This window comes from Ptychodera flava, chromosome 1, assembly GCF_041260155.1.
Source record: "Ptychodera flava strain L36383 chromosome 1, AS_Pfla_20210202, whole genome shotgun sequence".
Classification (NCBI taxonomy): Eukaryota; Metazoa; Hemichordata; class Enteropneusta; family Ptychoderidae; genus Ptychodera; species Ptychodera flava.
The window spans coordinates 15,533,007-15,553,659 of record NC_091928.1 but is presented as its reverse complement, the minus strand read 5'-3'; the positions used below and the strand labels follow the sequence as shown (position 1 = coordinate 15,553,659).

Sequence of the window (20,653 nt, the reverse complement as noted above, 5' to 3'; positions counted from 1 at the left end):
TTAAACACTGTCACGGCATTTCTTACAATCAAAAAGTTCCACACAATTTAACCAGGTTTCCTCTTACTTCATTATTAATCATTGGACCAGTAAATCTTCTACACCATGTTTTCAACACCATAGTGTACTATAATGCTGACACCCCTCACCCCAGAATATGTGGTCCCCTGCAAAGTTGGACGATTGAGATTTTCTGGGGCCCAGGGGGAAAAAGTGTTTATCATTTCTTTCATTCAATAATTGCAATTTATCACAGATACAAGGCAGGTCGTGCCTCAAAATTTGAAGACTTAAAATTTTTGCCCAAACTTTCGAGTTACAGTGCAAATTTGTTGAAATCAAATTACTTAATATTTACCAACACTAGAAATTCAAAATGGCCCCCATCCCTATGTTAACACTACAGGGAAAGTTTTTCAATTTTCACTAAAGTAAGCCAGTTAAATTTTACTTAATCCACGAGCTTCAAAATGAGCCCCCACAAGGGTAGACCAAAAGAGTGTTGTAAAAATTTCAGGATATCTATACCCTTTTAGCATTTAACCTAACTTCACAAAACTTTTTTTCCCTTTAATAGGTGTCTGAAGATTCTAAAAGGAGAATTCCAGAGAGATATGTCCAAAAAATACGGCTTCAAGGCACTGAAATATGTTGCAGTGGACAAGTAGTTAGATCCTTTCAGTGAACTCGATTCAGAGTTAGTAAATTCACAAGTCTGACTATATTTTTTAATGAAATGGAGAAAAAAAGGCTTTGCAATTTCTGTGCTATGAACTCTATTTTTGTTGCTAGTTTTATTTTGCGTATTTTTTATGATATTTTTAGTGCTTTTTTAGCGTCAGTGACTCACCCCTATTTCATTAATATGGGTCGATCCTTTGGATTTTTCCCATTGGATGATTTCATTTTACCCAGAAAGCAGTGTTTATTAGTTCTCAGCCTATTAATGTCAACTGAGGGGTTCAGTCATGTGCCAGCACTCGGTGATCGTCAACCTACAGTCCTGACTACCCACACACGTACACCACTGAATGTTTCAATAAGCCTGTTAGCCTGCCTGTAATGTAAGCATTGTTCATATAAAGCATACTAAAAATTGTATTCAAAATTGAGTTACCTGTGTAAAGTATTCGTATTTATTGAGAAACTATCATACCATTCAGTATTTATTTGAAACAAATAGTACAGGAGAGTAGACAGAGAAATCAGGGTATTACTACTAGGTTAAAAATAATTCTGTTTTTTTGCAATTTGAAAATCCTCATTTTTACTTTCAAAAAACAAGAGAAACAGTGGCACCAGAATCATGTTTTGAGATATTTTAAATCTGATTCTGAAGCAAGTACCTCAAGCAAAGCCTGCATCAGATTCAGCTTCAGGTCTCATAGCTGCCGTTTTCACCCAAATTGACAAGATAAGGTTACTAAAACAAATTCAGCCATAATTGTTTTCTGTTTGAATTTACATCAGAAGATGATCTTTCAGAAATGATGTCAAATGTGAAGACAGTTGTTATTTTTGATATCCATAACACTATTTGACCGCTTTTAACAGATGCCTATAAATTCAGAATTGGAATCATGTTTGTGTGAAACGTTTAGAGGGATTCTGAAACCAATGGTTGTCACTTTCCTCAGCAGACTATGCAAATAAGATTCAGAACCAAACACAGACAACACTTTCTGTGTTTGAAATTCTCTTGCAGTGATCTATGTCACTTCAATGAGCTGTAGGATGCAACATTTTCTGTAATGTTAAACATTTCTTGAACAAACAAGAAGATCGCAACACAATTCATAACGTTATCGGTCGGTTTTTGGCAGTGTTGTTAGCATCACTTAGCTCTTTGCATCCACATGTTAGGCATCATAAATTCCAATTAATCCCTTAATGTTGAACGGTAGACTTACAGCTACAAGCATAGAAAGCATAGATCTATCTCGGCAGTGTTTCTGCCATCCAAATGTCTTTTATCCGTGGCAGCTGATAAAATTTGTGTATATAATTCTTGCATGGACAGCATCTGTATCTTTTTGAGAACATCAAAAGCCTTTTGTAAAGTTTCTTACCCTGTGCTGTGAGATACATGTATGTTATGGTGCATCAATACCAGTATTAAACCTATTTGCATAGCATGTGTGCAAAATGTTGAGGTATTCTATATTTGCGTCCTACTTAAGGTAGAGACACACGTTAGATGATACTTATTTTAAACCCACTTTTTCTCAATAAATTTCACTTTTAGACCCCACACATTATATATTTTCTGTTAGCCCTATATCTCAACATTATGAAAAATATGTTTATTTTTCGAAATCACAGTGTTTATGACCATTTCTCTCAAAAATATATGCATTTTTGAGTTTTTTTACCCCCAAAAAATTAGGTGTTACAGGACTATGGCGACTTGAGATCTTTTAACAGAAATCAACAATTGAGTAGTCTGGGGAAAAAACGGTGTCCCAGATTTTCGTAAATTGATAGAACAAGAGAAATTCTTGCTGAAGTGAACGAAACCCGGTAATTTATTCAAAAACCCAGAGTTGTTACTTTCACACCTTATTGTGCTGAAACAAAAGGGAATAGAAAAAATCTGGGACACTGTTTTTTCCCCAGACTACTCAATTGTTGATTTCTGTTACAAGATCTCAAGTCGCCATAGTCCTGTAACACCTAATTTTTTTAGGTAAAAAAACTCAAAAACGCATATTTTTGAGAGAAATGGTCACAAACACTGTGATTTCAGAAAATTAACATATATTTCATAATGTTGAGATATAGGGCTAACAGAAAATATATAATGTGTGAGGTCTAAAAGTGAAATTTATTGAGAAAAAGTGAGCTTAAAATAAGTATCATCTAACGTGTGTCTCTACCTTAAGTATAAGACCCTAAGACCCTTCCCAATGTTTGGGCATTTTTAAAAAACTGCTGTACATCCATGTATAAGACCCTCCCTTGTTTTGTTCAAAAAGTCAAAAATTCACAACTCAAAAATTAACGATAATATGACTTCAAATGATCACGTAGGCAAAGTTGTAGCTGACTGACCAACTAAAGTCTTAACTTGAACATTATTTGAACAACAGTAGTTGTGCGGGACTGCTCTTGACACAATGAAGTAACTGATTTGTCTCACTAAAGTGAACAAATGCACTTCTGATAAGTCTACGTTAAACCACTGCATGCAAATTATTGTGTTGAACTCTCAGCTCACAAATGCTTATGCAACAACCTACGCCTTTGTGGAGGGACCATATTTGACTGAATTGTTAGAAATGTGTCAAAAAGTTACAGCTGCTGTCCATGCATGAATACTACATGAATACTAATCATTGTTGATCAAGGTTATGTTTAGCACTGTCATTACTTTCTAAGCTTCATGAGGAAATCATTAAACAACATACAAAATTCGGACTTCCTTGTACAGCAAGTGTGCATGTGATGACCATGTGATGTGCTGTTGGTGTATGTGTGATGACCATGTGACATGCATATTCAAAGTTTCCTCACAGACCACAATGTATGGAGAATCAACATTTTTGGTGAAATTCCAAAATCAAATTTTTTGCCCACGCATGAACTTGTAATCGCCCTAGTCTAATCAAGTATACTAATATCAGTAATTAAGAGTACATAAAAACACAGAATTACCTAGTTTTGTATTGGAAAAAATTACTCATAGTTTCCTCATAGACCAACATGTGTAGTGAATCAATATCTCGGTGAAATTCCAAAATCCAATTTCTTGCACAAACAACCACCCTAGTCTAATGAAGAACATTAATATCAACAATCAAGCGTACATAAATACACAGATTTAGCTAGTTTTGTATTGGAAAAAATTATAGTTTCCTCATAGACAATATAGTGAATCAACATTTCAGTGAAATTCCAAAATCAAATTTCTTGCTCACACATGCACCGGTAACTACCCTTGTCTAATCAAGTACATTAATATCAATAATCGAGAGTCTATGAATACACAGATCTAGCTAGTTTTATTTGCTCACGTGTGAACACGTGAGCATATGTCGCAGCGATGTCTGTCTGTCTGTCTGTCTGTCTGTCTGTCTGTTGGTCCATTTTCTCAAAAACGGCTGAACGTATTTCAGTCAAATTTGGTAGACATCTTCAGAATTCAAATGGCTAGAACTGAAAAGGTTTTGGTGGGCGTGGCTTGGATATTAATGAAGTTATGAAAGTTTTAATTTTTCTGTTACGCCGCGTATGACAAGTGAAAACAATCGACTGTTTGAGGGCGCTGTGAAATGTGCTTGTCCAGGTTGCTACAGCTGGATAGCACTGGTTTCAACCACGGTCCCTCCGTGTTTCAACCTCGTATTGAACATTAAAAATATGATATTTTATTACTCATTCAACTCACTATTCAAGATAAAATATCGTTTAGCAAATTAGCTTTATCCTTGGTAATTGATTGTTTCCCTCGCTGTTCGATCGCCAGAAATGAGTACATACGTTCTCTACCTAGCCTCATGGCATGGAAGTGCTGATGAATAATAACTTTGGGTCAAAGGTATTGAAGTGTCCAATCAGGTTCGTGCACAGAGTCCAAGGCCATGACCTACTTCATGTACTTCTGCACTGTTTTGATTTTGCTTCGCCAAGAAACGTGTTCGTCACTGTCCATAGAAGTATGTTTGCTCTCCTTTGAGGTTGTTTGTGAAACAAATTCCGGGATAGGCCTTGGAATGCATACGATCGGCATCGCGGCAGTGCATGTAGCTAGCCCTACGAGTATGACGAGAGTGTCCGGCTTTGGCTACGCCGCCTCCCACCTCCGGTAGGCGGCGTAGCCAAAGCCGGACACTGTCGCCATACTCGTAGGGCTATGCATGTAGCGTACCATGCTTGTGTAACTGCCGAGCTCAACGTGCATTCGCGGTTGATACTCGTGTACAATCATGATGTGTTCAATTCTGATGAAGATTCATAAGTCTTACTTTTGCAGTCTTTTTTCCGTACGATAATCCCGACAATACGTGTTACTGTTAGACGAGGTGGCCATTTATGATAAGTTTCAATACTGCACAGCTACATAGCGTCACTATCGTGTGATCGAGGTACAGCGTTGTTGAACGGGATACAGAAACTCTGCAGAGGGAGAAACGATCGTTGACATGAAATTCAGCACGTAGTCCGCAGATAGCGGATCGAGAAAATAAACGTGTCCCAGTAAATAACGGAATATTTATGTACATAACTCGATATTAATCAAATTTCCAGCTCATCGCAAAAAAATGTATTGCAAAGATTAATTTGTCACTGACAAATACTGCACTGTATGGAAAAAACAACTTCAAGTGGTATTACCCGAGACAAACACTTGTGTTGTCAATTTTGATTTCATTTCATAAACTTCATACTTCATCGAGTATCGTGTATTTCAGCCTTTGTGAAGCCATTTTATTGATATTTTCAATTTTTGTCTTGGCTTTGTTGTGGAACATGTTGAATCGTCTCCGTGGACATGTAGGCAAAAGTGTGACGGGGTCGAAGTGACTTGGGTACCTGGGGCCGACCAAAACCAGTGTGAATTACTGGGGTCAAAGCGGACAGCGGCCGGGATGACGTGTTCCCCAAGCGAGCTACCTTCAGAAGTCTGTTTTCATCGCAAAAAACGTCAACTTTTAAAACCCGTCATTTATTTACTGATGTTATTCTCAGCATCACAAACATATACGCCTCTGCTATGTATCACAGCAAATAGTTATATTTGAGCGCCCCGTAAATGGGATCCTCGTTTTTTTGCGAACCCGGAAGTGTGTCTTGCTCAATGCATTTCCTACCCACAGCGAGGGAAACTGCCCGCGTTCCCATGCTCCCATGCACCCTTTTTCAATGCCAGTGCAACGCCATCTGTGCAAAATTTGTGGTGGTATGCTCCCGTGTGATGGAAAACCTCTCTTATTCTAACAATGACGAAGTTGACTTTGGACTTCGATTTCGTAAATGTGATGTCCATGCAGTGAGTTTGGGTTGGCGCGCTTATAATGCAATCTTCGCCCGCCTGCGGTCCGATATCCCGCATTTATTAGCGATATTTATCTGTTTTGACTTGACCAAAGTTGGCAAAACTTGCTATGTACATTAAAGATACTATGATACAAGATTATTGAAAGTCATTTGACATTTTTTTCAGCCAATTCCCAATATGCATATTTAATGAACCTTCCAAATTAGGGATATATACTGGCATTTACTTGATAAAATTTGGCGAAACATGCTGTGTACATTGATCATTATACCAGGTTATAACAGTATTGAAAGTCATTTTGCATTTTCATGTCAGCTAATTCATAATTTGCATAAATAGCTAACAAGCTTTCACGGTTTGGCATATAGAGCTTGAAGGACTTGACCAAAGGTAATTACACATGCTATATTGTGATACAATGACAGTACTCAAAGAAATTAGTTATTTTTATTTTAGCTAATTACATATTTGAATACTTAATGACCTTTAGAATTGATCTGTGGTGAAATTCATTGTGTTGATCATAACACTTTAAATGTAGCAAAGCATGTAGCAAAGGTTCAAACTTGCACATAAATGCAATATATAATGAAACACGTGAGCATTTTCATTCATATCTGGTATTTAAAAGAAATTATTCATAGTTTCCTCATAGACTACTCATAGATTATGTATGGAGGATCAAGCAACATTTCGGTGAAATTCCAAAGTCAATTTTTTTTTCCTTAACTCCATGCAAACCCTTGTAAAATTTGACCCCCCTTCCCTTCATTGATTGTAAAATTTGACCCCCCCCCCTAAAAACAGTTTCATAAAAGTCAAACCCCCCCCCTGATTTCCACTGACCCCCCCCCTTGTAAAACACGAATGCTTCCTAATAAGATGGTTATTTTTCACAGAAGGTGTTGGCCATTGTCAGTTTTTATTGAGGAAGATGCGTTTCCTCTATTTGTTAGTTCACAGAGTGATCTAAGACCCAACATTGCTACAAGGTTTAAACAGTTTCACTTGTTTATCTGGCTGTCATCTTTATCTTTGCCAGGGACACTGTTCCAGTGGATTGTGTGTGTGTGGGTTTTATGGAATTATTTGCTCACGTGTGAACACGTGAGCATATGTCGCAGCGATGTCTGTCTGTCTGTCTGTCTGTCTGTCTGTCTGTTGGTCCATTTTCTCAAAAACGGCTGAACGTATTTCAGTCAAATTTGGTAGACATCTTCAGAATTCAAATGGCTAGAACTGAAAAGGTTTTGGTGGGCGTGGCTTGGATATTAATGAAGTTATGAAAGTTTTAATTTTTCTGTTACGCCGCGTATGACAAGTAAAAACAATCGACTGTTTGAGGGCGCTGTGAAATGTGCTTGTCCAGGTTGGCTACAGCTAGCTGGATAGCTCTGGTTTCAACCACGGTCCCTCCGTGTTTCAACCTCGTATTGAACATTAAAATACGGATGATATTTTATTACTCATTCAACTCACTATTCAAGATAAAATATCGTTTAGCAAATTAGCTTTATCCTTGGTAATTGATTGTTTCCCTCGCTGCTCGATCGCCAGAAATGAGTACATACGTTCTCTACCTAGCCTCATGGCATGGAAGTGCTGATGAATAATAACTTTGGGTCAAAGGTATTGAAGTGTCCAATCAGGTTCGTGCACAGAGTCCAAGGCCATGACCTACTTCATGTACTTCTGCACTGTTTTGATTTTGCTTCGCCAAGAAACGTGTTCGTCATTGTCCATAGAAGTATGTTTGCTCTCCTTTGAGGTTGTTTGTGAAACAAATTCCGGGATAGGCCTTGGAATGCATACGATCGGCATCGCGGCAGTGCATGTAGCTAGCCCTACGAGTATGACGAGAGTGTCCGGCTTTGGCTACGCCGCCTCCCACCTCCGGTAGGCGGCGTAGCCAAAGCCGGACACTGTCGCCATACTCGTAGGGCTATGCATGTAGCGTACCATGCTTGTGTAACTGCCGAGCTCAACGTGCATTCACGGTTGATACTCGTGTACAATCATGATGTGTTCAATTCTGATGAAGATTCAACTTCAAGTGGTATTACCCGAGACAAACACTTGTGTTGTCAATTTTGATTTCATTTCATAAACTTCATACTTCATCGAGTATCGTGTATTTCAGCCTTTGTGAAGCCATTTTATTGATATTTTCAATTTTTGTCTTGGCTTTGTTGTGGAACATGTTGAATCGTCTCCGTGGACATTAGGCAAAAGTGTGACGGGGTCGAAGTGACTTACCTGGGGCCGACCAAACCAGTGTGAATTACTGGGGTCAAAGCGGACAGCGGCCGGGATGACGTGTTCCCCAAGCGAGCTACCTTCAGAAGTCTGTTTCATCGCAAAAAACGTCAACTTTTAAAACCCGTCATTTATTTACTGATGTTATTCTCAGCATCACAAACATATACGCCTCTGCTATGTATCACAGCAATAGTTATATTTGAGCGCCCCGTAAATGGGATCCTCGTTTTTTTGCGAACCCCTTACCCATAGCGAGGGAAACTGCCCGCGTTCCCATGCTCCCATGCACCTTTTTCAATGCCAGTGCAACGCCATCTGTGCAAAATTTGTGGTGGTATGCTCCCGTGTGATGGAAAACCTCTCTTATTCTAACAATGACGTAGTTGACTTTGGACTTCGATTTCGTAAATGTGATGTCCATGCAGTGAGTTTGGGTTGGCGCGCTTATAATGCAATCTTCGCCCGCCTGCGGTCCGATATCCCGCATTTATTAGCGATATTTATCTGTTTTGACTTGACCAAAGTTGGCAAAACTTGCTATGTACATTAAAGGTACTATGATACAAGATTATTGAAAGTCATTTGACATTTTTTTCAGCCAATTCCCAATATGCATATTTAATGAACCTTCCAAATTAGGGATATATACTGGCATTTACTTGATAAAATTTGGCGAAACATGCTGTGTACATTGATCATTATACCAGGTTACAACAGTATTGAAAGTCATTTTGCATTTTCATGTCAGCTAATTCATAATTTGCATAAATAGCTAACAAGCTTTCACGGTTTGGCATATAGAGCTTGAAGACTTGACCAAAGGTAATTACACATGCTATATTGTGATACAATGACAGTACTCAAAGAAATTATTATTTTTATTTCAGCTAATTACATATTTGAATACTTAATGACCTTTAGAATTGATCTGTGGTGAAATTCATTGTGTTGATCATAACACTTTAAATGTAGCAAAGCATGTAGCAAAGGTTCAAACTTGCACATAAATGCAATATATAATGAAACACGTGAGCATTTTCAGTTCATATCTGGTTGTACTTGGGCCTCAGCCCAAGTACATTTGTTTTCATTCCGTGGGAAAAAACTGTAAGGTATAACCATTTCTGGCTGAGACCAGGGAGGGCAAAATGTCTTGGCTTCTCTTTCTTGGCATAATAAATGGCGTAATGATGTTAACTGAATGGAAGTACTGCTCTCAGCCAGTCTTGAATAAGTGAGATGTGAATATTAATGCTTCTCTATCTGAGTTTTTGCCACAAAATCTTCTGAATATAATCAAAATGTGCATCGAAATGAAACAATTAATGCACCCTCCGTTTCCTAGGCGATGGCACGACCCTTGCTACACCCACTGGACGAGCCAAAGTGGGAGGGGTAATTTCAGTTTGGTCGAACAAGAGGGCTCGAGACCAGAATTTAACATTTAAACTTGAAACATGTTTAATCGCTGACAAGATGTGGACTAGTGTTAATCACAGTAAAAGTGGAGAAAAGGAAAGGTTTTATATCCCGGACACAATGAAAAACATTACGACTGGAAACTGTACCCCCAGTTGAGAATAGTAATGCCCACAGCGATGGAGAACACTTATCCTTGAGCTGAGAAAACCAGACCATCATTTCGAAATAGAGCTGCAGATTCGAGAAGCTCGTTCAAAATAGCTAGGTACACCCCATAAAGGGGTGCTTTCGAGTTTTGAGGGCAAATTTCGCCTCCTTCATATAGAAATCGTACGTTTGTTTTTCCAGGAGAACACACCATTTGACACAAAATTTGCATGTAAAGGGGTCGCCAGTAAGCACGTGGTCAAATCTGGCATAAGAAACAATATGAAATGTTGGGTAAAGCCAGTCCAAAATAAACTGATTTGAACGTTTGTGTTTTGTAATTTATACCACTGCAGTAACATTACCTTTTTTTGACAACATCACACAATGTAATACGTTTTGAAACTGAATACTCTGACGTATTCTGTGTCTCCTTTGCTAAAAATACGGTATGCCGTACGTGGATTACCATGTAAGGAGATGATGACGTCAAGACAGATTTGTAGTGCGTTTGGTCCTGGATGGTGCACGAAGTTTTGTCAAGGAAGCTTGTGTATTTATTTCCTAAATGGGAGAGATTAGGGTCGATCTAAACGAAGACCGAAGGATATGTTATGATACTCTAAGCGAGCTGAACTCTAACGCGAATGGTTGGATAATTTGGAGGATGTCTAGCATGATCTCGTCTCATTAAGATTATTTGGCGGTCAGTATTGAATTTCAACTGCGTCACAAGTTTGCGAAATGAGTATTCCGTCGAACGGTCAACGAACGATATTTTAGAAATCTGGAGACATGGCACATCGCATTTTTATTTTAATATTTTATATTTTACAAAAGATTTAGAAGCAATGATTTTGTCGAAATTCTGAAAAAAATATAGAAAATTTGATCGCAAACACATTTTCACTTGGGGTCAACTAGCCCTGCGTACGATGCTGTGTGTTCCGCTACAGCTAATCGCCCCGCTCACCACAGCCCTGCAAAGACCCGTACGTAGGGTCGGTGACTCCAAATCCATTTTGGGACTTGACGTAAAAAGCCAAATTACTGCCGAAATTCAGCGTTCTTGGGCCCAAGTCGTATCCCAGCCTACCTCAGCTACTCGATCGCTTCCAAAAATGACAGTCTTTTATTCACTTCTCGTAAATAACCGTCGATGTCGGCAACTCTCTCGCTAGCCCTGCGTACGATGCTGTGTGTTAGCTGTAGCACATAGCATCGTACGCAGGGCTAGGGGTCAACATGGGGTCGCAGCCATGTTGCCTCAAAACTTATTTCTGTCTGCACTCAAAACTCAAAAATGTCGGATATGAACCTGAAAAATCGATGCAATTTTGTCAAACTTCGGCGAAATTTCAGCCTATAGACAAAATTTCATCTAGGTAAGGTAAATTTACTGAAATTTGATCGACAAATAATCCTGAGCTTGAACGTGACAGCTCGCCTTCTCCGGGAAGTCAAGCATCCAGCTGCCCAGACACAGTTGCCCATATTATGGCCAGGTTTATGAGATTGTTTTCAAGCGACGGCGGCAGACCGTACTGGGCTCTGGATATGAACCTACCGCCGGTGTAGCTGTAATAACTGTTGCGTTGTTTTTAGTGCCCACGGACGAAGTCCTGGGGGAGTTATAGATTTGGTCATGTCAGTCCGTCCGTCCGTCCGTTCACGCAGATATCTCAGACATGCCCTGGTCAATTTCTTTCAAACTTTGCACAAGAATAGTACCCAACCCCATACAGATGCACGTCGATTTGTTTCACAATGTGATCGAATTTGGCCGTGTTAGAGGACTTTTTAGTTTACACCTCCATAGACTCCCATGAATAAGGCAGTTCTCCATAGACTCCCATGTATAAGGCCAAGAAAAATAAAAATTCAGTTTCTCATCGTATTCATATTGCCTAAAGGATGCAGTGACACAGTTTTTTGTCCCCACGGATAAAGTCCAGGGGGCTTATAGATTGGGTCATATCTGTCAGTGAGTCCATCGGTCTGATTTTTGGTATATAGGAATAACTTAGCAATACAATTATTTTGACAAAATGTCACGTGACCTCAATGACCTTTGACCTCAAATATATATATATATATATATAATATATATATATATATATATATATATATATATATATATATATATATATATATATTTGTCCACAACTCAGTAACCACAAGTGCTACACCCTTCATATTTGGTATGATGGGACACCTTATGACACCACATATTGTACCTCATTAATTATGCGCATATCTAATTCTGAGCAAGCCAATAGAGCTGGCTGTCCGATTTTTGGTATATAGGGATAACTATAGGGTAGAAATCTAAATATGCCCATCTAAATATTAGACATCTACCATCGAGAACAAAAGAAATTTGCTGTAATTTGAATATTTAAGGAGTTTAAGCAATTTCCACTATAAATAAAGAACCCCTGCCTCAAACTCCACAAAAGTTGCTAGACATATTTTGCCGTTGTCATGCCATTGCTTCGTTTAATAACCAGTTAATCAATGCCTAATTGACAGGAGGAAATTCAAGACCATATTTGAATAGTAGTATATATTGTCCTCAAAATTACTCTATCACGGCCCAAGTACTCATTGCCTTCAGCAATACTGCCTTGTTATCATTATTATTATTAAAGATTGTTTAAAATGCACTACACGTACCTCTCAGTGCATTGTACATAGCTGGATAAAATAATTTAAAAGTACAACCACACAAGAAAATTAAAACAGAAAATTACTCATAAAACTGAGTAAAAAGATGGGTTTTCAAATTGCGCTTAAAACAATTTACACTTCTGGCGGTCTTAATTTCAAATGGCAAATCATTCAATAGTAAGGGTGCACATACTGAAAACGCTCTGTGTCCATATGTCTTGGTAAAGTTGCCACGGGGCTGGGTTAAACACAATTTGTCACTCGATCGCATGTCTCTAGCTGGTACACATAAATCTAATAAATTTCTCAGATAAATAGGTGCATTTCCATGGATAATTTTGAATGTTAGCGATAGAATTTTAAATCTGATGCGGGCCTCTACCGGTAACCAATGTAAATCTTTGAGAACGGGTGTGCTATGATCGAATTTGCGCGGTTTTTTTACGAGAAACTAACCTCGCCGCAGCATTCTGTAGAGACTGTAGTCGTGCAAGTTGTCCTCAAGGGATACCAAACAAAAGACTGTGAATTCTACAGTGCCTTTCACTTATAAAGCATTAAGAACACTTTCTCTCAACCCCCCCCCCCCCCCCCCCGACAAGTTCGGTCTATTTGACTGCTGAAACTGACGGTGATTCTACACAGTATTTGCAAGGAAGGGTAGAAAATTGTCTCGCTTTGCTTCACAAAATCGGTTTCTGCCGTAGAGGGCGCTGCGTGCAATTGTAAAACATGCCACACATCGTGTGTAGTTCGTACGTCACCTGTCAAGTTAAGTTGGTTAAAACAAGTGAGGCACACACACGTCCAGTATGTTGTATTTTAACAAACACTCAGCTATTTGAATGCTTCTGGGGATGGAGAGTCTATATGCATGATTTTATTGACGTTAATTCGCTATAACATTCCATTCCACGTAGAAGAAAATATATACATGTAGGTTTTGCCACAGTCCCATTGGATATCCCAGTGGATAGAGGGACTGTGGTTTTGCCCAATATTGCTTTTCACTGACTTTGCAGATAGGGAAGTGGCGGGCTTGTAAGAGTAAAGTGGTCAAAGGTGTGTCGGAGATGAGTTAAGTACGTGACAAGACAATTTTGAGAATAATTAATTTATCTGCATAATCTGGTCAATAAACTTTTCAAGCCAAGTCAGCGAAAGCGCAGTTGCATCCACTATCTTTCCCTACACATGTACACTGTCAATTTCATTCACATAATAAATTATCACACAAGTTGCTTGAACCATCCGTTTCTAGCTCCATACTTGAACAATAAATTCTGTCCCGTTTAAGCAGGCTTCTAATTTTTCCTGGCAAAGGCATGGTTACCTGGATATTTGCCAGTAACTGGCTCACAGCGACTTTGCACGAAGTCCCTGTGTGATGTGGCGAACCAAGATTGAGATACAACACTCACTTGGAGGCCCAGTGTTGGACATCCTTAGGGAGAACCATTTGATTTTTTGAGGGGGGTATGGAGGAAATGGGTATGGGAGCAAATTTTTTTTTCCTGTCACAGTGACAGCAATTTTTTTTTCTACTGTCAGAGCTGCATCAATTTTTTTTTTTCAAATGGAGTAGCAATGCAAATTTTTTTTTCTTTGTCATCAAGTTTGTGATGCGTTGTATATAAGGGAGCCGTCATTATTTACGGCCTGAAACTCAGAAATTTTGAATGACAGAGTTTTCACTAGGATATCTGACCGGGCAGAATTTGAAAGTACAGGGGAGAACACGCGAGAGGCTGAGGGGGAAAGTGTCACAGGGGCTTTTCCCTATCTTGCATGGAAATTTTTAAGATATTGATGTGTGCAATGATGCAGTCTGGTGCAATCTGAGAGGTGTTTTTTAATTTTTTTACTAAGTGAAACTGTTAGAACACCCCAAGGGGGAGAGCACGAGAGGGGGTTTCCCCCTCTCGTATTGGAAATTTTGGGAAATTGATGTGTTTAATGGTGCAATCTGAGAGGACTTTCAGGTTATTTTGCACTCTGTAAAACTGTTTGAAAATGACATTGAACACTGCAATATTTTTTTACGTTTTTTGCATGATCAGTGTTTGTGTCACAATATTCAACAACCAAACAATGACAATACAATTTGTGAAAAACAGTTCTGTTTGCCAGAGACTGAAGATAAATAATATACAGGAACGGAAAATCTGTGACCTTCTTGTGTCATTTCTCCAGCTGCCAGCTTCTAATGAAAAACATGAATATGGTATGTTTAACTGTCAAAATGGTCATTGAACTGAGGTAAATGAGAACATGTTTCTGTGATAATAAAGGATGAATTCACAACAGTTCAGTTTTGTCCTAGATCCTGTGAAAATTTTGAGAAATTGATGTGCGCCACGGTGCAGTGTGTAGTGCAATCCCACAGGTATTTTAAATTTGTCTTTTACCAGTAAAACTGTTAGAAGACCCAAGGGGGAGAGCACGAGAGGGGGTGCCCTCCTCTGGCATTGAAAATTTTGAGAAATGGATGTGTGCAATGGTGTAATCTGAGATGTGTTTCAATTTATTTCGCCAAAAAAAAATTGAGTAACCCCGCCCCCTTCTTCCTCTCCACATTTTGAGTAACGCCCCCTCCCTTGTATTTCATTATATTTGTTGTTCCTCAATTTTTCATTGTCAACTTGTACATCTTCCTAATATATTTATATTGAGAGAATAATATATTGATTTTAACACTAGTTTATTGACTCCTGTCTTGTGTTTTAAAATTTTCACAATTTACAGAAGTCAAAAAGTCCCCTTTAGATAGTGCCTATGCCATTGAGATATTGCAACAGAAATCCTGAAATATGATTTCTTGGGTCAGAAAAGGGAAGGAAAACATTGAGTGTACTGAGGTGTAAAGTAGACCTATGTAGTGCATGCTTATATCATAAGTGCTGGGAAAAAAACATAAGAATTACTTGTGGTAAAAACATTTGCGCCGCCTATGGCGGCGCGCCGGCAAAGAATACATGAGAATAGGGTTTCCAAATTTTGCTAATTTCTGGTGCATTGTGACAATTTTTTTTTTCACTTCTGTCTGTTATGACAATTTTTTTTTCTCAGGCCATGACAGGATCATTTTTTTTTTCTTCTATCTCACCTGGCGACAAATTTTTTTTTTCTCAAAATCCTCCATACCCCCCCAGAAATCAAATGGTTCTCCCCTTACCTCTAGTTTAGTTCCCTGCCGAGTTTCTGCCGCTCCCAAACAGCGCAGCCAGTGGCAGGAATGGGACAGGGTCACAGTCTAACGTTTAACCGTTCCCAAGCATCGTCATTTCAGATTTGGGTTTTATTGTACTGTCACTGGGCGATGTGAATGTTGCATACTGTCTCAACATAAAAGCTATGCAAGATTATAGTCTCGGTGTAATGTGTACACTTGCTTAATTACACAAAAGACTAAGTGATACTTAACATTAATAAATAACTGTATTTGTTAGCTGTCACTATGGTAAAATATTTAGATTTCTGCATTGCTGAGCTATTCGATAGAGTACAGAAAAATATATATATACAAATTGGACCTCTTATAATGTCGGTATTTTTTATAAAGGTTCAAATTGAAACTAAAACTGTGGTCCGAACATTTTACTACTCTTAATGGTGTACGCCATATGGATGTTGTAGTTTGACAAGAATGTTGTATGTTTGACTGGGGAAAAATTGTTGTGTCGTCAATACAGTTAATATCCGATACTTCCGTGGCCTCAATCATGTAGTCAGTACCACAGCTATGCTGAATCAGACTCCAAAACCTACAAATATACCAAGTTCCATCTTCGTACTTTCATTCAAAAATGTAACACGGTACACGAAGAGAGATGATATCAAGAGTAACACTGTCACGTGACTTATCAATATGTCACTATGTCCGTTTGAATATCATCTCATTTTTACATCTCATTATTTTTCATTCAATGATATATTTTATGAGATACGAAGGTCTTTCCTTTATAATCAAGTCCCGAGTCACAATTTAGAGGTCCCTAGACCGGTACAGAGATGCAAGTCCCGCAGCTGTCCATTTTTGCTGACAAGTCTGATGTTATGCACTTCAAAATGTAGAGAAATAAATGACACCTATAATATAAACACGATTGGAACTAATTTGGGATAATTAGGTGCCCTATAGCTTAATGTTGCATATTACAAATTACTCATAAAAACAAGTCTATCATTTTGCAGATTAAATCGACATTACTTCACCATCCAATTATCCCAAATTAGTTCAAATTGTGTTTATATTACAAGTATTTTCCCAATATCCATCCTTTTTACAGAGCTCTGATACTTTCTCACAATATTTTCCACCCAGTTCACGATGGCACTTTACATATAGCATCATCAATCGGTCTATCCATCCATATACTACAAGTGCTTACTGCAACAATTATCTATCCGAGGCAATTATTTTCAATTCATTGATATCTATAAGACGTGCTTATTCAATGAATGATGTTTTTTCTGACTTGTTTACCGGTAAATGTGTACTTAGTCACTGATTTGGACGCAAACACCAAAATATTGACGCACATTTACAAATATCATGTGATCTCAATAAACAACACAGGTAATGCCCTGCCGGACACTTGGATTCTGTATTCACACAAACAGGGACATATGCATTGCACATGGGCAGTACACAATGCATGCCTCGTCATCAGTTTAAAAAGGGATTAAAAATTACCTTGGAACTGATTTCATCATGCTACTTTTGTTTTGTAGTTTTAGCAACGCTAAATTGTTCAGATGTCCGATACAAGTATGCGCATTACAATGACCGTCAAAGCAAAGTTTATTAAGTTCATTGACTTGTCAACATCGCTATATGGGTCACGGTACGCGTTTGGGCTGATAAAAACCCTGGAAATGAAACTTTTATATATTTTTATGTTTCACATATGTTTTGCTCAAGGCCAATGAAAACCATTCTCTCTTATTATCAAGAATAAACATGTCGGGATCACCATGTAAAGTTTTGAGAAAAGAATCAATTACGCCATATTGGTTGGTTTGGGGATTCAAAATGGCTGCCAGACTCCATGTTAACGCTCAGGGAAATATTACATTGTCAGTTTTAATTAAAAAAAGAGACACTGAAAAGTCAATATCTTCCGTAGATATCGAGATGGGCCAACACATATCAAAGCCTGGCAAAGAACTGTCAGGTTAGCATATTAGCATATGGAAATCTTATTGCGAATTGCTCTGTCTTAACTTGACTTCACATTACGTCATCTTCAAATTGGTTTTCCAAACTTTCTCCTGCTCTGAATTTGGTCTTCGTTGTAGTTGTCTCCATAAAAAAAACACGCCATCTAACAATCAATGTCCAAATTTCAACAAATTTATTCTTAGTCATATGCATTGCAATGGAAAATTCACAGTTCTACCTCCATTGACCCGCTGACATGGTTGCAAATCAGTGAAAAAAAAGACTCATGTATTTTGACAGGGATTTCATTGTGCAAAATTAAATCAAAGTCAGTAAAATTGAATCACGACGTCAACAATGTTACTTTTTGTCAATACATACATCTTGTTAAAAACTCACCACTCCTTTTAGGTTTTCCGCCTCATCCCGTTTGGCAAATATTTCACCAAGGAAAATGTGCACGAACTTATGACAGCTCTTATCCAACACAGACATGCATAAATATTAATACAAGGGTTTGGGTCTTGAAATTTTCACGGTTTATCACGTTTTCTATGTCATGTGCAATTTTTTGTGATAATTAACTTTTGATGATAACCTGAGAAAGTTCCAAGATCTGTGTTCTTAATCCATGACTGTTGTTGAGAATTCTTCCCAACCCTTCATTAGTTGCTCGCTGTGTTCACCAGTCATTTTTCTACCACCTTTCAAAGTCAACTTTTCCCAACCAAGTCTAATTCTTTCACTCAAGGCTTCACTCATCAATCTTGACACCGCGTGATGTAACACGTCATGTCTATTTAAAGAACATAAATTCTTGATTTGTTTTGACGGAAATGCTCATTTAGATAGAAATGCATCTTTTAAAAATTCTTTGCTGGTATGCTGGTCGTGTAGATTGATTTTGACACTTATGTGTAAATAAATTTTGTATTCTCTTGCTTTTTTATCATATATATGATCTACAGTACCAACATTTACACTATGACGCCTGATTTTATTCATCAATTCAGAAACGAAAAGATTACAGTTTTCTTGGGAGAAATGTTTGCAAAAAGTTTATTGTGTTAAAATATTTCAAAAACAAAATTACTTTTGTGTTAAATATTTTTATTCACATACTATGCTTACAGGCCACCGGCCCGTAAGTATACACATCATAAAATATATATCTGAAGACGTTGTAAATAGACTGATCATGTGTTCTACAAAAATTCATTACGTTACACAGAACTTGTTGTTATACATTTAGAATTGCACTAGAACGTTTCTTTGAGGCGTGAATTTTTTTAACACAAACGTTAAAATATTTCAGTTTCGAGGTGCTTACTATGTCAAAGTCGTTTTATTTGTATGAACACAAATAACAACGGGTGAAAATGTACAGACCTTTGATGGCTGCGAAGTGTGGCCGGCTCCTGTCCTGATTTTGATAATGGTGTCACCCTGCCCCGTAGACCTCGGCCGTTGAGGGCACACTAACTTATGTCACAGATTTTGAAACGGCTGCCTTGCAAAGTGGGAGCAGGGAGAGAGAATTTTAATCCGATCCTTAGAAACTATGTAGGAGTTGTGATATCACCTCCGGAGGGGGAGATTTGCGGGGGCTTGAAAAGAAAAAATGGCAGATTGGGCGGGATTTAAAGAAATATTGCTGCTCATCGGAAGTGTAGAAATGGACAAATATTGAACAGACAATAACGCAAAATATAAATGTCAAACCAAAATTGCTCGCAGCTGTGTACCATATTGTACGCATACATTACAAAAATACTTTCTCACAACCATACAGGTTATCGCAAATTACATGAAACTACTCCAGCCACTTTCGCCGTTGTGTCAAGAAAAACGTTATTTGTCCGGGAATCGTCCGTGATTTATACAGTGACTCTCTCGTCTGGTGCAGAATGTTTGCGAACTTATGCTTTACAGTCTACAAACAATAAGTTGCAGTGTTCCCTGTTAAGGACGTGAAACTATCGGTGCCGACAGACCTGACATGTGGAACCCCCTTTCTACATATCCAAACAAGACGACAGAGTAACTTTAAGCGGAACAGTGTACACATATTAACTTACCATGAGGTTTTATTGAACATGTACATATAGCTTCCTCTTGACCCTGAGGTCACCCACAACAGTTCTGCGATATGGTCATCATATAGTTCACAATTTTCCTTCGATTGTCAGGTTTGTTTGTTTTTTAAGAAAAGGTTACAAGACTTTTGCCATGTGCAAAAATGGAAATGTATGGCCCGCTACTGCCTCTGCAGACCGAAGATATAATTTACATTTGGGGTATGGGGGTTCTCAATCACTATGAGGGTACTTGAATTTTAGAGCTTGTTATGTGGGTACTAAAAAATAAGCTGAACTTTTCTAGATGCCTTCTCCAAAGGTGTCCTTAAAGTTGAACTCAGCCTAAGGGCTGATGTCTTGCCAACCGAAGCAAAGTCACGCATTCTTCCACAGGGAGCAGAGAGTTTAGTTTCCAGTCAGTTGAGGAAGATACTAACCTTTTCCTAAACTTTCGAGTTTTTGTAATGAAATCGGTTTGATGAAAATCTGGTGTACTGGTTATCTAATATTTGTGTATTTGTCTCGCTCGGTAGTGTCCATTGGCATTGAATTTAACCTTAACCAAGACCCTACCATATCTTAACGTGATCGTCAATAAAACTAGACTAAGAGTGATAAAAAAAGTTTTTAAGCCTTATTGTTCTGAACAACATTTATAACTACCAGCGCTCTCTAGGAATGTTAAACCCGTATCATCACCCGTATGTTTGTGAAGCAACATTTTTGTACATTTTGAAACAAGACATTGTACAACATTTCACTTGGTTTCCATGGCGAAAACAAGAACGGACAACGGATGGAACGTGGGGTCTGTTTGAAGCACGGGCAGCCTACAGAAGCAATGTGTCGTCTGCAGGAGTCGAGAGAGTGTAATTTACCACCTACTTCCGCTGACAGACTACATCCAGATAGCAT

The 20,653-nt window shown here is 38.3% G+C and overlaps 1 protein-coding gene across 1 annotated transcript in view; it reads left to right on the top strand.

The window, feature by feature from the left end:
- Window positions 1-3,417, top strand: part of LOC139131186 (xylosyl- and glucuronyltransferase LARGE1-like) — a 65,805-nt gene extending 62,388 nt beyond the window's left edge. Inside the window, 2 exon segments of the mRNA XM_070697160.1 lie at window positions 578-2,180; window positions 2,883-3,417. Of these exon segments, the coding sequence (XP_070553261.1) occupies window positions 578-668 (91 nt within the window). The 3' untranslated portion in view covers window positions 669-2,180; window positions 2,883-3,417.
- Window positions 3,418-20,653: the final 17,236 nt, after the last annotated feature.